Source organism: Augochlora pura, chromosome 6, assembly GCF_028453695.1.
Source record: "Augochlora pura isolate Apur16 chromosome 6, APUR_v2.2.1, whole genome shotgun sequence".
Classification (NCBI taxonomy): Eukaryota; Metazoa; Arthropoda; class Insecta; order Hymenoptera; family Halictidae; genus Augochlora; species Augochlora pura.
In genome coordinates this window covers 7,768,429-7,784,660 of record NC_135777.1, presented here as the reverse complement: position 1 = coordinate 7,784,660, position 16,232 = coordinate 7,768,429, and the positions used below count along the sequence as shown (strand labels likewise).

At 31.8% G+C, this 16,232-nt stretch overlaps 3 protein-coding genes across 6 annotated transcripts in view; 2 read left to right on the top strand and 1 right to left on the bottom strand.

The window, feature by feature from the left end:
* Nucleotides 1-16,232, top strand: part of LOC144471411 (uncharacterized) — a 120,104-nt gene that overhangs the window by 89,057 nt on the left and 14,815 nt on the right. The window lies entirely within an intron of this gene.
* Nucleotides 325-6,927, bottom strand: LOC144470839 (coiled-coil domain-containing protein 39-like). 3 transcript variants are annotated; one of them, XM_078182397.1, is made up of 14 exons: nucleotides 6,847-6,927; nucleotides 6,728-6,761; nucleotides 6,540-6,633; nucleotides 4,978-6,216; nucleotides 4,103-4,528; nucleotides 3,222-3,443; nucleotides 2,952-3,143; nucleotides 2,666-2,881; nucleotides 2,162-2,545; nucleotides 1,843-2,097; nucleotides 1,277-1,762; nucleotides 983-1,195; nucleotides 627-918; nucleotides 325-548 (listed from the first exon to the last, which is right to left on the bottom strand). In XM_078182397.1, exons 4-14 carry the CDS (start codon nucleotides 5,074-5,076, stop codon nucleotides 451-453), a joined length of 2,883 nt encoding a protein of 960 aa, XP_078038523.1. In that variant the 5' UTR covers nucleotides 5,077-6,216; nucleotides 6,540-6,633; nucleotides 6,728-6,761; nucleotides 6,847-6,927; the 3' UTR covers nucleotides 325-450. The 3 variants fall into 3 exon arrangements, with proteins under 3 accessions (XP_078038523.1, XP_078038524.1, XP_078038525.1); XM_078182398.1 differs by having other exon boundaries at nucleotides 4,978-6,105; nucleotides 6,175-6,216; nucleotides 6,728-6,921; XM_078182399.1 differs by lacking the exons at nucleotides 6,540-6,633; nucleotides 6,728-6,761; nucleotides 6,847-6,927 and adding an exon at nucleotides 6,313-6,492 and having other exon boundaries at nucleotides 4,978-6,105; nucleotides 6,175-6,216.
* On the top strand, nucleotides 9,593-16,226 carry Su(dx) (Suppressor of deltex). 2 transcript variants are annotated; one of them, XM_078182396.1, is made up of 13 exons: nucleotides 9,593-9,771; nucleotides 10,251-10,355; nucleotides 10,580-11,017; nucleotides 11,175-11,525; nucleotides 11,601-12,207; nucleotides 12,335-12,566; nucleotides 12,668-12,978; nucleotides 13,064-13,306; nucleotides 13,377-13,536; nucleotides 13,612-13,886; nucleotides 14,068-14,293; nucleotides 14,367-14,463; nucleotides 14,534-16,225. In XM_078182396.1, exons 2-13 carry the CDS (start codon nucleotides 10,298-10,300, stop codon nucleotides 14,704-14,706), a joined length of 3,171 nt encoding a protein of 1,056 aa, XP_078038522.1. In that variant the 5' UTR covers nucleotides 9,593-9,771; nucleotides 10,251-10,297; the 3' UTR covers nucleotides 14,707-16,225. The 2 variants fall into 2 exon arrangements, with proteins under 2 accessions (XP_078038522.1, XP_078038521.1); XM_078182395.1 differs by having other exon boundaries at nucleotides 11,175-12,207; nucleotides 14,534-16,226.

Genomic DNA, 16,232 nt, shown 5'->3' with positions numbered 1-16,232 from the left:
TTCGCAGAAATCGAAAATTGACTCGTAACTTGAATCGCCTCAAAAGACGAGGTATTTTTTCGAGATGGAAGTCGAAAATTGCCTGAGAGGTGGGGAAAAGTAGTAAATAGCGATGGACAATACTTTGATTAATCTGTTAATTCGTTTTGTTCTCGAAATAAATGCGTTTTCCACCATAAAAAAACGGACCGAACTAATTTGTACTCCCAATATATTAATAATATAGATATATTTTTAAATAATTATTTTCATAAGAAATTAAATAGATAAATTCATGACACAATTGTATTCATATTACTTCCTTTTCAAATGTATTATAAATTATTTACGATACAAAATTTATTTTCAATTTTTTATGAAATAAATAATTTATGTGTAATTCAATATTTTATATTTCTCGCAAAGGTAAAAATGACAAAAACATTAATATGCATTTACGTAAAGATTATATTAGTTAGTTTTTTTTGTGGACTGTACGTATATTCTTTTTACAGATGATTGTTTTTCATGCTTCGTAATCCTTGTGCTAGAAGTCTTTGATGAAATTGCTGAAATAATATTAATATTAGTAAGTTATGTAATTAAAATAAATTAAATAAGAAGGTATTTCTCATTTATGGACATACTTTGAAACTCAGGTGTAAAATTGACAACTTTTCCAATACTTTCTCTAGATGATGACATAATGCTCTTACGGTGTGTAGTATTTGACAAATATTCTACCGAATTAGGGGAATTATGGGAGTGATTGGATGTTGGTGATTGTACAGTTAATGGTATAGATGGTAACTCTATATTTCTAGCAGCTAGAAGCTTCTTAATATAAGCTTCTGCTTCCACATGATGAATTGTAAATTCTGCAATATTTTGCGAAACAATAAAATTTTGTTCTTGTAGTTCACGTAGTTCTACCTCTTTCTATATAAAATAAAAGTATTATTAATACAAATGTATTGGTAATTATAACTTATAATTTAAGTACCTCTTGTATAAGTACTAACGAATCCCCTGTAGTAAGACTTTTCTGTTGAATAGCTTTTTGTACATTTTTCAAACTTTTGTCAGCTCTTAATATTTTTTCTTCCTGTTCACGAATTTGTTGCCTTAACTCAACCATGTATTGATTTTGATTTTCTTTCTGTTCATGAATTTCATCAATCTGTTTCAAGATCCCAACATACTCATCTTGTATTTTCTGTTCAGATCATTCCATTATCAAAATCAAGAATCTATTTAATTTTTGGAATAATACAGTAATATTTATACTATAAAATACCTGTAAATTTTCAGTTAAGCACTTTAGTTCACAATTTTTTTGTTTTAAGGTTTGTTCTACACTTTGTAGCTCCTCATCTAATTTCCTCTGCTCCTCTTGTTCAGGTTTAATTTTTTCATTCGTGGACAAGGTTGCTAATTTATATTTGTCATTACAAACATTTATTACCCTTAATGTATTTTCCATGGCTTGTATTTCAAGTTCAGTTTTCGTTATAGTTTCATCTAATTTATCACCTTGTTCTTGTAAAAGATACCTTTCTTGTGCATTTTGAATCTTCAATTGGGTAGTATTGATTGGAGCACCGTCAGGATTAGTGCCTAACATAGCTATACCATTCTCATACCTTGCTTGTAGTTGCTTTATTCGAATATTTCGTTCAGCTATAGCATTTTTTACTTCTGAACATTCGCCATTAGCAATCCTCTTTTGGATGATAAGCGTTTCTTTTTGTACAGCTATTTCTGCCTTGCGTTCTTTTACTGCCTAAATAATTACAAAGACCCTGATAGTAGATGACTTATAGTTCATTTAGCTATTATTATCATATTAAACTAAGAACTTACTGCTTCTAACTCGAGTCGATATCTTTCCAAGTCATATACATTACTCCCAATACTAGATATCATTTTTTCCAGCTGTGATACTTTAAGTCGTAAAATACTTTCTTCTACTTGTTTTTCTTCATAACAATTTTGAGCTGCTTTCAATTGTTTCTCTCCTGCATCCGTTAAAAGAACTAAATCCTGCCTTTTGTTTCTTAGATACTCTAATTCATTGTTGTCACTTGCAATACTATTGGTCATTTTCCTCATGTCAAACTGCACAATGAAAAATTAGTTTAAATTTTCACATTAATGAATAAGTTACTTAAAATTGACATACTTCTAAGTTTGTGATTTGAGTTTGTAACAATTTCGATATTTTCATCTTTTCATCTAAGGTGGCCTTTAGTTCTTCAATCTTCATTTGTTTCCTTTCTGCCTCAGACTTATCCCGTTCATGACCTCTTAATCTGTCTAATTTCATTTCGGACTTTTGTAATTCGAAATCCACTTGATACAGTGTTTGCTTCACTTCTTCCAAAATCTTATCATCCTTAGAACACAGTTTGTCCAAATATTCATACTTCTTAGATTCGTTCAAATACTGCATTCTTGCAATCTTCCTTTCATCTTCTAATTTTTTTATCTGATTTCTAACACGCAAATTCGCATTTTGTAATCGGTTTACTTCTTTAATTATTGCAACTTTCTTCTTTTCTTGTTCCTATGTGATATATTAATTTATTATTATACAAATAATTATATATTGTTTATTATACATTTTTATTATTATTTTAATAATTAAAATCTATATATAAATTTAAAAATTTACTAAAATAAATACCTGAAACATCTTTTCCAGTTCTTTTGCTTTTTCTTTAATATCTAATTCTTGGTCACCAATATCTTGCAATTTTTTAGTTAATTCAGCTACTTGTAGGTTTAACTTCTCGATTTTCATTGATTTATTTTGTATCTCGGTCTCTTTGTGTTTTATATCAGTCCGCAGATGTTCCACACGGTTGGTAGATTCTTTTATGATATTTTTTTGTATGGCTAGCTGAAATTTAAAAGAAAAGTGCTTTAAAAGTTTCGTCTGAAAACAATAATTTTCCCACTTGCATCCCTACTTGGTTCTCGTATGCTCTGTGCGTTTCTTTTGCTTTTTGCTGTTCTTCTTTTATATTACAAAGACTTTTCTCCAATTTTTTAATCGATTCTTCAACTTGTCTATTGCTTTCTCTTTGGTCCTTTAAAAACTTTTCCGATTCCTCAAGTGCGTTTCTTTTATCTTGCGTGATCTCTTGCAGTGATTCAGTTTCCTATCCAAAATAACATATTTTCATTAGAACATTGTAAATCAAAGAAAATATTTTTGGTAATTATTAATTTAATTGTACTTTAAGAACACGTTGAATATCTTCGTTTTTCTGTTGCAACATGATTACACTTTCCCTCCATTGATTGTATATTTGTCGGTAGTCCGTTGACGCTTGATTGTACAATTTGGTTGTGCGATCAAGAACAATTTCAGTCTCTCGCCCTTCATTAGTTATTTTAATAATTGCCTCACGATAAGTTTGTAATTCTTTACACAGTTTCTGCCTTTTCAGTTCCATTTCCTGCCCAACAAAAAGTGAAGCAACAACATTTCTTTATACTAACAGTTTAATTACACTGTTTAAAAAATTAACAACTTTGTTACAATAAAAACTTAAACATTTTTATAAATCTTAATATTCTGAATGCAAATCCGAATGCTGATTTTCTTCATAGTTCTCAACTTTAGAAATTATTTGATAAAATTATTGATTTTCTCAAGTAATGTGATCTTTAAAATATTGCTATTTAAACATATTCAATGCAAACAAAACATGTATCCGATTCTTTACATATTTTTAATATTCATTTTGAAGATTGTAAGCTAGAGTAAGTTGAATATAGTTATGATTTGTGCTAGATAAGATGAAACAGAACCAATAGGTACTTTAAATGCGCATAAACATTGGAGATCACTGAAATCTTGTAGAACTATTTTATTTTTTCAAATAAGAACAATATATACATTATATCTTCTATTAGCAGTATTCTAAATTTGTTGTATGTTTTCTGAAGAAAAAATGCTTGAAAAAGTTATGGCATTACTGGCATCTTGTTCTCTTTAAGCATGATCTATATATCTTTTATTACTTATAATATTACAAAAAATGTACTGTTATATTTTATATAAATGTATGTTGAATAATATTGTATTGTATTGATTATGCAGTCTTACACTTACCTTGTACTCTTTTAAATCTTCTTTCAAATATTGTTCTATAAGTTGATTATTATCCTCGTTTTGATTCAATGAATCTTCCCATTCTTTCAAGTTTTTCTCATCATATTTCACTGCATTCTTTGCTTCCTCAATTTTTCTCGTCATTTTTTCTAATTCTTTTGTAATATTTGTCACTGTCTCATTCACTTTCTTCCATTCCTTTTCAAAATCTCGTGCATCTTGCCGCAAACTCGATTCTGTGCTGCAGCTAAGTCTGTAATGGTGGTTTTCGGTTTCTAGTTGCACAGAATGTGTGTTTAAAAGCTTTTGATTCATATCTTGCTCCGTTTTTAAAGTATTTAGACGATTTTTCATCATCGTAAGTTTCTCCTTTACAGACTGGAATTTTCCATTCAAATTCTCTTTCAGTTTCATTTTGCTTTCGATCTTCCTCCCATAAACAAATTTAATTAATTAGTTTCCATAATACAAATAATCGTTTCTTAAAACAAAAGTCCGAACTGAATAAAGTATAATACTTAAATTATAATATAAACAATTAGTTTCAGTACATTTTTTTAAATATTAGAGGCATTTTATTACGCAACAATGAGATCGGAAGTGCACATGTATTCCGCTATATACTTAAATAATTGAATAAAAATTAGAATGCAAGAATGTTTTATTATATTTATTGGAAAGTTTGTTGAATTGAAAACTGAGTAGAAGAAGCGTTATTGACTTAAGTAGATTTTTGCACATTTTTATATACAGTTTACAATTTGACAATGTATAATAGAAAGAAAAGAAAACAAAAGTGTGTAGATGAATTTGAGCAAACAAAACTGATCCATGTGAAGTGAATGAAAGTAATTTAATGTAAGTGAATTGCATACTTCTTCTTCTAATTGTTTATTTTCCGCATTTGAAACTGGAATTTTGAATCCATCTTCCCACCCTAGAAGGCTCAAAACAGTATCTATATTATTATTCATTGCTATTTTTGCTTTTTGTTAACTCGTTAAATTGTTCTCTGATAGATAAATATGTTCGTAGAGCCAGATATTTGAGGTTCAGAGAGAACGTTTGTAATTCGCAGTCATAGCAACCGTGCGTGTCAACAACGGGTAGCGTGTAAACAACAACCTTAATCACGCAATCTCGAGTTTGAAGAAATGGGGTCGAATACAGCTACCTATATTTTAAGTTCTTTATTAAGTTATTTATTATATAAGTTATTTCAATAGTTTTTTATTACATTTAAAAGTAAGGCAAATTGCATTTCTCCTAGGATGTGTCTCCAAGATTGCTTTTGGTCCCAATTTGAGTATCTTTTGACTTAATTCAGCTAGTAATTCAGTATTAACACGTTCGAGCTCATTTCCCTGTTCCTCCAGCTCAGAAATTCTCTTCAGTGCTTCTTAGTGTTCAATTTTAATAGACATAATGTTACTACCTCTTTCTCACGTTTGCAAAGTTTCTTGCACAATTTGGCGACCACGCGCTCCAGAGGCGAAGAAATGGCTATGAGATTCAAATCTCGTAGCCATTTTGTCATCTCTGGAGCATATTTTTTGGGTCAATCTTCATCATTATCATCTAGTAGCTGCCTTTCCAAAATTATGAACTTGCTAAGCTTCACAAACTCGTTAGTCAAATATTCAATGCATGGTTGCAAAACTTGATTCGATATCGAAAGAGATGCGTGTCAGCTGATCGTTTACGTCGCTCTGTTGCATTTCACCAGAAAAAAACAGTATATCAGCGGATGTTGCATTTCTCCGACGATATACTAATTCTTTCCTGTGTAATCTTATTCTTTGATTTAATGGTGTATACATCGGCTTTGAAGATAATGTGTTTTGTGATAAACGCTTTGTAATCGCAGCCGCTGCCATCCCCTTCATTTCTTCAAATATATTAATTTTTGAAAAGGTCCAGCTCGAAGCTGTGTCGATCAATACAATAGAGTTTCCTTGAATTGTCCATTGTATCAGCAGATTTTCGTCTTTTTCTAATGAACACTATAACAATAAATTTTCTAATGAACACACATGTTTCTGTCAAATGTTATAATGGTTTCCTGCATGTACTTATTGAGTCCTCCTCCTCCACATTTTTACTGCATCACACTCCTGCAATTTTAAGATGAAGATGTAAATACAAAAAAAGTATAAAATAAATAAAACTGCATAAATAATACTTGTATTATTTGAAAGTTCGAAACTTGCAGTTATTGCGTACAGATGTATTTATTTATTTATGCTTAATTACAAATACTCTATGTAATAATGTTCCTTCCTTAAAGTTTGTGATTTAATATATATATATATATATATATGTTACCACCATATTATAAATGTTATGTATGTAACACAGGTTGCAGAAAAAACTCCTATCAGAGGCTACAGCTACACAAATAAAAAATATATTTACATCTTTCTTGTGCTTAACATACCATGAAATGTAAGAAATACCTAAGTCTTTCAGGATTTTTCACTTTTGGTATTTTTACCTATTATGCATCATATATAATGGATGTCAAACCAGTTCTAAGATAAAGAAAAATTAAAAATTATATATTTAGTTTAATTCAGATGGAATATGTTTAACAATGTTATTTTAAATGATATAAAATACCTTTACCTTTTAACTAAATTGTCTACATGTTCCAAGATATCTATGATCAGATTTTATATTTTAATTGAAAATTAATCAATCAACTTTGAATTTTTTGTTAATAAACAAATCTGTGACACACCTACTTTGTAATAAATATTTAAATTTCATATGTCAAACAATATCCTACAGTGTGGCGCTGATGCACGTGGTTAGTTCGTGCCCACGTGTTGCCACCTGTCTCGGGTCCGACAATTGTGGATCCGGCTAAACGGTAATGCGTGTGAAGATAATTTCCTATATACTTTGTTACGGTCTGAATTGTCTGGATGTAGGGAATTTGATGTGGTTCGGTTGCCCGTGGAGCGCTGAACCGCTCTGCTCGTGAAAGGTTGTAGAGAGTTGTACAACTTTGAATATTTTAAGCAAAAACTGGTACTTTATTGATAGAGCTCTATGATCTACTTTCTTTGACTGTCGAATAAAGTCTGTCTGTATTTTCCCGAGGAAAGCAAGTTTTATTCCTGCGTTCCTTCTGGTTCTTCCTCCCTTGTCCAATAGGAAAATTGGGGTCCTCTAGCTGGATGCTGATTCGTCGGATGGCTCATCTTCTGGTTGCAGATTGGTGATGATTGGTGGTTCGGCGGTGCGCGTGCGGCTGGGAGTGCGCGACGGTCGAGCGCGCAGGGGCAAAAAGCCCGCCGAAACGAACGGAGTGGGGTATGCCGTGCGCGAAGACCTCGGTTCAAGGACAGCGTGAGAGAGAGAGAGAGAGAGGTCAGGGAGAGTTCCGAGAAGTCCCTAACTAATGGTTTTCGACGTTCAACACTTTAGCGGTCCGGATTTGTTACTGTGACTCGTTTAGTTTGTGCAACATTGTAGAGGATCTTACGAGAGCCGACGTGACATTGTCTATATTCCTCGATTAGTCTTGCTAAAGAAAGCAAAGGCTTGACGATGAACTTCGTGGGAACTCTCTCATTGTCTCTTTACATATTCTCAGTTATTCCTCTCGGGCGATACAATGTCTCTATATAAATATGCGATATAAATTTATATATACATTCGAACTTCCCTCCTGCCGCCATAAATTGAAACGTATAGTCTAATAGCGTGGTCGTAATATAAACAAGTGCCTATGTTCGCGTCGCTCATGAAACGTGATAACGTAACAACTTACACGAAGTAACAGTAACAATAATAGTTTATTAAACTTAAACATCGCTACATGGGTAGTCACTTATTTTCGGCAACGACGCTAGGGCAAAACAATCCTAAGTTGGTGCACGAACAGTGCGCTGAAGGACGCAAATGCGCCGTTAATCTATGCTCATATATTCTATGGTCAACCGCCACAACAGGTTTGTGACATCTTTTGTATTGTTGCGTAGCTTTGGGTTGGATTTGGGGAGTTTTGATTGGTTCGGATGCCCGTGGAACACAAGTGTGTATAGGGGTTGTACAAAATTAAGTAGTTACACAAAATCGTCTTTAAAACTTTATTTCCTGGATAACGATGTTATCTCCAAGCCTTCAGAATAAAAATCTGTCCGTATTTTCCCGAGGAATCGAGTTTTGTTCCTGCGTTCCTTCTGGTTTTTCCTACCTTGTCCAATAGAAAAATTGGGGTCCTCTAGCTGGATGCTGATTCGTCGGATGACCCGTCTTCCGGTTGCACATTGGTGGTGATTGGTGGTTCGACAGTGCGCGTGCGGATGGGGATGCGCGAGAGTCGAGCGCACGGGGGTAAAAAGCCCGCCAAAACGAACGGAGTGGGGGTATGCCGCGCGCGAAGATTTCGGCTCGAGGACAGAGTGAGAGAGAGAGAGGTCGGGGAGTGTTCCGAGAAGTCACTATCTAACGATTTACGACGTGCTGCACTTTAGAAGATCCGGATTTGTTATTGTCCGATTTGTATCGTCTAGTTCGTGCGACATTGTAGAGGATCTTACGAGAGGCTGCGTGACATTGTCTACATTCCTCGGTTAGTCTCGCTAAATAAAAAAAAGGCTCAACGAAGAATTTCGTAGGAACTCTCTCATTATCTCCTTACATATTCTCAGTTTTTCCTGTCGGGTGATACAGTGTCTCTATATAAATATACGATATAAATCTGTATTTATAATTCGAATTTCCCTCCTGTCGGCATCAACTAAGTTTATGATTTGCATAACTAGAGGCGCTATTTATAACTATGTTCGCGTGATCACGCAACATCATCAACCGTACTACCAATATCCCTGTGTCTAAGGCAGGGCTCACTAAATAATTTCCTTCCTTTCCTCTCCCTATCGTCGCATGTAGGCAAAACTCCTACAAGTCCTATTCCTGCACATTTCAGGCCGTAGCTTGTTCCGTGAGCAAGAATCAACATAGAAATAGTCTCTTTGCTCTGATTGGTTTATGACACATTGATAAAACAGGATTCATTATGTTTTCATGTTTTCAACTAATTCAGTCTAGGGAGTAAAGAAAAACGTACAGGAGTACATAAGTCCCACCACTCTGTAATACTTCAGTTGTTGTACGATTTTTCTAACTCCCTTAGATTTACAAATATCCCCACCATTTTACTGCACATCCAATCTGCAGTGAATCATGTCTCAGCATTGAATTGTCAGCAGACACAGCAAAACAATTTCTACTTCTATTTTTGTGAACGGAACGCACTGCGGTCAGAAAGTCTTGTAAAACTTGAAATGTTACATACTGTACATGAATTACATACAAGAAAATAACCACGTGCGCATGGCGCTATCATCTACGCCACAGAATTTTGTCACATAGATAGGAATGTTGTCTTTTAAAACGTCTCCTGAGAGACAGAAGTGGGATGGACTAGAATATATTGTATTCAGAGGTGTATGTATCTAGTTTGCCTAGTGATTTGCATATTACGAGATTTCTACCTTTGACGTATGAAAAGATGGTGACCTACTGATAAAGAAGTTTTGCGAAAACGAAAATCGTAGTGGTCAAAGAATTTTTTCAAGTAAAAATATTGGTAGTATAAAGAACAGGCAATGTATTGGAGTTGGACACACTTGAAACAATCTATTTCAGTTATACGCGTATGTATTGTACTTTACCCCCTGATCATTTGTGTCTATTACAGTACTCGATTATTGAAAAGTTGATCGTTCTACCAATTTTTTAAAAACATATTATTGTTCACATCAATAATCATTCTATTTTCGTGTGTATTATTTCGTGTGATATTATGTATATTTACTATTAATTATATAATTTCGATTTTCTGAAGAAATTTCATATTTCTGTTTACTTTTACAAGGGAATATCTTTAAGACAATTTTTTGCGTATTTAAAGTTTAGATAATGGTGCAATCGAATTGACATATTCCGTGAACGAATCAAATGTTTATACCTTTCTTTACTAATATAGAACATTTGTCAATATTTCGCAGTAGTTCTCTAATCTTATCTGATGTTGTTACTTATGTCTTGATATGTATTTATGTTACAAATGGTAATAACATTGCATACATTAATGCATATTAATAGTTATTTTCATAAACAGTGCACATTTTAGGTAAACAAATTATGAATTCACATAAATTATTTTACTAAATTTTCACAATGTCTCATTGTGAAGAAGAAGTGGCATCATCTGGTTTCCACCAATTAAGTATTACAAGTAAGTCATAACACATTGGTTAAAAAGATAATTAATGTGATCACATATGCTTTCATTTTTTATCTAATCTATATATTTTTAATAAAATTTAAATTTACGTATAAATTGTTTTAATTGCAGTGTATTACATACATTATTGGTTTATTATGTATTCCTTATATTTTTGACAATTATAGAAAATAATAATATTTATCAATTATTAATAAAATTTTATTTTATTATAGTTGAGGGTGCTATATTAAAAAGTTCAACATTCTTGAAACCAAATCCATATATAGAATTTTCTGTTGATGATAAGAGTCCCAGAAAAACAGAAGTTTTAAAATCCACATATCAGCCGAAATGGAACGAAGAATTTACGATACTTGTAACACCATATTCTCAATTACATTTTCGTCTCTTAGATCATAGCACATTTCGGAAAGATACATTAATAGGAGAGAAAAAGATAAATCTTTCTGAAGTGTTATCCCACTACAATGGAAAATTGGAAAATATGGAAGTAACCTTTGATTTAATGAGTGAAAATAAACATGATTCTCAATTATGCAAAGTTGGAGAACTAATTACAGTATTTGATGGGTTAAGAATTAATATGCCAAATGTATCATCACTAAGTATTAATGAATCACCATGTCAGACACAATGCACACCTCCCGATGGTAAGAATCTGTGACATATTTTGAAAAACGTAGTACAGACATTTTTATGGACAAGTATTACTTGTCACAAAAACAATGTTAAAAGTGAAACTTAAAAGACTGCATACGATGTAGTTTTTCTATGTTTCTTGTTCAAACATAAATAACTATATTCTAGGTGTTATAAGCAGTGATACTGCTAGTAACTGCAGCATTCTTAATGGAGGTGTCCGTGCTCGTATGAGATTACAAGGAGCTGAAAATGTTCCATCCTCTGCTTTTCGTGGATTAACAAATACCTATCACAATGTTAACTATAGTACCGGAAATGATCAACCCAGTGTTGATAAAAATAGTGAACAAGTTGAATCTGTAGCATCTAATTCTTTATCAAATGGACATGTAATATCACCAATGGATAAATCTGTTGTTTCTCTATCTGGACGTCATACAATGTCTCTGTTAGAAGGACGTCAATTATCTCGAACAGATCATGCACCCACGTCTGGAACAGCAGATGGAAGGATTGGTATGAGTACTAAAACAATTATATTAAACGACTTTCTAAGAAATTTTGCCTCTGAAGTTTATAATACTTTTCAAGGAGAACAATCAACACTATCTGGAGCAGTTGGTATAAACAGATCAGATCAATTAGGATCAACTAATGCAGATATACGTTCACATAATAGAACAGATCAACCTGCATCTAGTGGACGTAACTCTAGGACAGAACAATTATTGACTACTCCTTTATCAGATAGTTTTGGAAATATAAGATCTGATCAACTTCCTACTCCTACAGTAGATGGATTTGTAGTTTCTAGAGCAGATCAACCTGCAACGTCTACTGCAACAGATAATCAAGGAATTTCTCAAACGGATCAGTCTGGAGTATTTACATTGCCAGAAGGATCTAGTACATCTCACTCAGAACAGTCTTCGGGATTTAATGTGGCAGATAGTCGTAGGATGACACGTACGGACCAGTCTGCATTAGTACCAATGGCAGAAAGACGCAGAGTTGTACGGCCCAAACAATCAACAACGTCTGTGTCAACTACACCTTCGAATCCTTTAGTAGTGCAACGTGTAGCTTCATTAACAGGACAAACTGCTATGACACGTGGTCAGACAGCTGAACCATCAAGTCAGTCTGAAGAAACTTCACCCCCTGGTTGGGAAATGAGATATGACATATATGGAAGAAGGTTGTATAATTATATTAAAAAATTTTATAAGAATTATTTAACCTTAAATTTGAATGATTTGATGAAAGTTTTTAATTCTGAAAAAATGTGTAACAGTCTTTTCTCTGTTTAATTTATTTTTTATTAGATATTATGTTGACCACAATACACGAAGTACTTCATGGGAAAGACCACAGCCTTTGCCATTAGGATGGGAAGTGCGTAGAGACCCAAGAGGCAGAATATATTATGTGGATCATAATACTAGAAGTACAACATGGCAGAGACCAAGTACTGAAAGATTACAGCATTTTCAACAATGGCAAGGTGAGCGGCAACATGTGATACAACAGGGTAGTCAGCGGTTTCTTTATCCTCAAGTAAGTGATACTGATATATATTAAACATTAGTTTATTCCATACTTCTTATGTATCAGAAGTCATAGCACAGTTTGGAAGGTGTTAATTTTAATTTATGTAGGCACATGGAAATCAAGCAGCTGTGGCAGGTCCTTCAATGTCTACAGTTGATGACGATGATGCTCTGGGACCATTACCTGCAGGATGGGAAAGACGTAAACAACCAGAAGGAAGAGTTTATTATGTGAACCATAAAAATCGTACCACACAGTGGGAAGATCCCAGAACTCAAGGCCAAGAAACAGGAATTGATGAACCACCATTACCAGATGGTTGGGAAATACGTTTAACCGAAGATGGAGTTCGATATTTTGTAGATCATAATACAAGAACAACTACATTCCAAGATCCAAGACCTGGTGCACCAAAAGGGTTAGTCTAATTTTCTTAATTTAATTGTCACTGCCCTTTTTAGTTATTTAATCCTTATACTTGTTATTACGATTTGATTGATTAGTGGTAAAGGTATTTACCGTGTGCCAAGAGCATATGAAAGATCGTTTAGATGGAAGTTATCACAATTCCGTTTCTTGTGTCAAACTAATGCTGTGGCAAATCACATTAAAATTAACGTTAATCGACAAACGTTGTTTGAAGATTCTTATCATCAGATAATGAATGCGGAAGCTTTTGTATTGAGACGCAGATTATACATAATATTTAAAGGAGAGGAAGGACTTGATTATGGAGGTGTATCCAGGTAAGAGTTTGGTAATCAATATAATTATAATGTTTCAATCAAAATTATAAGTTATACATCTTTGTTACAGAGAATGGTTTTTCTTATTAAGCCACGAAGTGTTAAATCCAATGTACTGTCTATTCGAGTATGCCAATAAAAGTAATTACAGCTTGCAAATTAATCCAGCATCTTATGTCAATCCTGATCATTTGCAGTACTTCAAATTTATTGGAAGGTTTATAGCAATGGTATACCTTCACTGATCTATACTGTTGAAAATACCATATTCAATTTTACATTGAATAAAAAATATATTGTTACAGGCACTTTATCATGGACGATTTATTTATAGTGGTTTTACTATGCCGTTTTATAAACGTATGTTAAACAAAAAATTGGTAATGAAAGATATAGAGTCTATTGACCCGGAATTCTATAAATCTCTTGTGTGGATAAAAGAAAATAACATTGATGAATGTGGTCTAGAATTGTACTATAGCGTTGATTTCGAAATTCTTGGCCAAGTTATACATCATGAATTGAAAGAAGGAGGTGATAAAATTAGGGTCGTTGAAGAAAATAAGGAAGAATATATTAGGTATATAAGAACTATTAAAATTTATTTTAATGTATATAATGTTTTATTTTTGCATGAAGCATTTGTTTACTGGTTCTGTGATTTTGTGTTCTAAATTTTATCCTTATAATACCATTATATATTATTAATAGTTTAAATAAGAATTAGTCATTATTTATTAAATGTTATTTTTTATTATAAGGCTAATGACTGAGTGGAGAATGACAAGGGGTATAGAGGACCAAACTAAAGCTTTCTTGGAAGGATTTAACTCAGTTGTACCATTGGAATGGTTGAAGTATTTTGATGAACGAGAATTGGAACTTATGCTCTGTGGCATGCAAGAAATAGACGTAGAAGATTGGCAGCGTAATACAATTTACAGACATTACACACGTAATAGTAAACAAATTTTATGGTTTTGGCAGGTTTGTTTTTACATTTGAATTACAACCAGTGTAAATATGGATTATGCTAAGTAATTTTGTATTTAATATTCAGTTTGTAACAAGAACGGACAGTGAAAAGCGAGCTCGCCTTTTGCAATTTGTAACAGGTACTTGCCGAGTACCTGTTGGAGGTTTTGCAGAATTAATGGGTGAGTGTTAACAGCTAAACAGAAAGTATTAACAGTTTATATTGAGTTTCATGTTCATTTTTATTTTTAGGGAGCAACGGACCTCAAAGATTTTGCATTGAGAAAGTAGGAAAAGAAACATGGTTACCGAGATCGCATACGTGCTTTAATAGATTAGATCTACCACCATACAAGAGTTATGAACAGTTAGTAGAAAAGTTAAATTATGCGATTGAAGAAACAGAAGGTTTTGGTCAAGAATAATTGCAAACATGCTTTACTAAATGTAATACTGAATTATCCACAGAACCATCAAAACAAATCTAGTATAATGATGCAAGATTACAATGTTTTGGTTCATTTTATTTTCAGTAATAATACATAATTTTTAGGTAACATCACATAAGAGTCTATAAATATGATAAGTGAAATATGTTGGGAACATTATTAATTTTATATAAAATTCTTTTAATTGCAATTGTTTTATTTCAATTTACAATTCTTCGAAAGATGCATCACAATTAAAATTGGGAATATGAAATTCGTAGAAAATATCAATGATTTGTAAATTTATACATATATACGTAGTAAAATATTGATAGAGTAACATAAAAATAAAGATGCCAAAATAATCATAATACGATTTAACCTCCATTTTGTCACTTTACATCTTTTATTCTGTGAAAATTATAAATAATTTTTTAAACTTTTACTTTTATGAAAAAATCTCTTTTAAATTGATATAATTATCATATTTTACTGACATGTATCCTTGTTCGTTCTCATTATTTTCAAATTTAATGTTAGTAAAATTGTGTTTTAATGAAAATACTTGATGCTTTCTACGATGTATTAATGATATTGCTTAAATATCAAAAGGCTTGAAAATTCCAATAATAAATATTGTACATATTAAACTATTAATGATGTATATTATATTATAAACAAATTAACAGTTTCATGTTTTGTCCTACATATTTAGTTATAAATAAAAAAATATTTTTCTGTACATATTGCGTACGATAAACATTCACTAATTGTCTGGAAATTTTCCATAAAATTTACAAAAGCACTTATATACTAATATTTATATACTAATTATATTATACTAAAATCTTATATTAAAATTGCATTCATGTTTGTTATTACAGATTTAATTATAGTAGTTGTTTTAATAACTATTACATAAAATACCAAAATTAATATCTGTGATACCAAATATGTTTGATTTTTAGAATTACAAACATGGAATCTGTTATTTTGTCTATAAACAATTTTAGTACGTGTACGTGCACGTACATGTACAAATAAGTATTGTAACTAATGTAACAAATAAGTAATGAATTAATATATATGTATGTATACATTTAGCATGCATGCAATATAAAATTGTATATGTGTATACACAAATTAAATACATGGAATGCATACTGCAACTACAACTTAATATTTAAAAAAAGATACGAAAGATTTATAATAATATTTAAAAAATTAAATAAATTTAGTGATACGTTTACATGATGTTTAAATACTTATCTCATAACTTTATATTGTGTGAATTTTTATTAATTTCTTTTTAAATGAATCAAGAAATATTTTTACAGTATAAACGTTAATTCATTGACTTAAACATTTTATATTATATTTTACAATATTACTATGGTAATATAACTGTATGCACTGTGTATTATTTAAATCTTTAATTAACAGGTAAGGTATGACGTTTGTTAAAGGTAAAACTTGACACTAATAAAAGATTTGAAAATGCAAGTCGTGAAACTACATGTGTT

What these genes read in the sequence shown, in the direction of transcription:
- LOC144470839 (XM_078182397.1), bottom strand. Translation starts at nt 5,076, where the DNA reads ATGAATAATAATATAGATACTGTTTTGAGCCTTCTAGGGTGGGAAGAT. An exon ending in AAGATTTAAAAGAGTACAAG is followed by an intron (nt 3,444 to 4,102) that starts GTAAGTGTAAGA and finishes TTTGTTGGGCAG; the next exon opens with GAAATGGAACTGAAAAGGCA. An exon ending in AACTGGAAAAGATGTTTCAG is followed by an intron (nt 2,546 to 2,665) that starts GTATTTATTTTA and finishes TATATCACATAG; the next exon opens with GAACAAGAAAAGAAGAAAGT.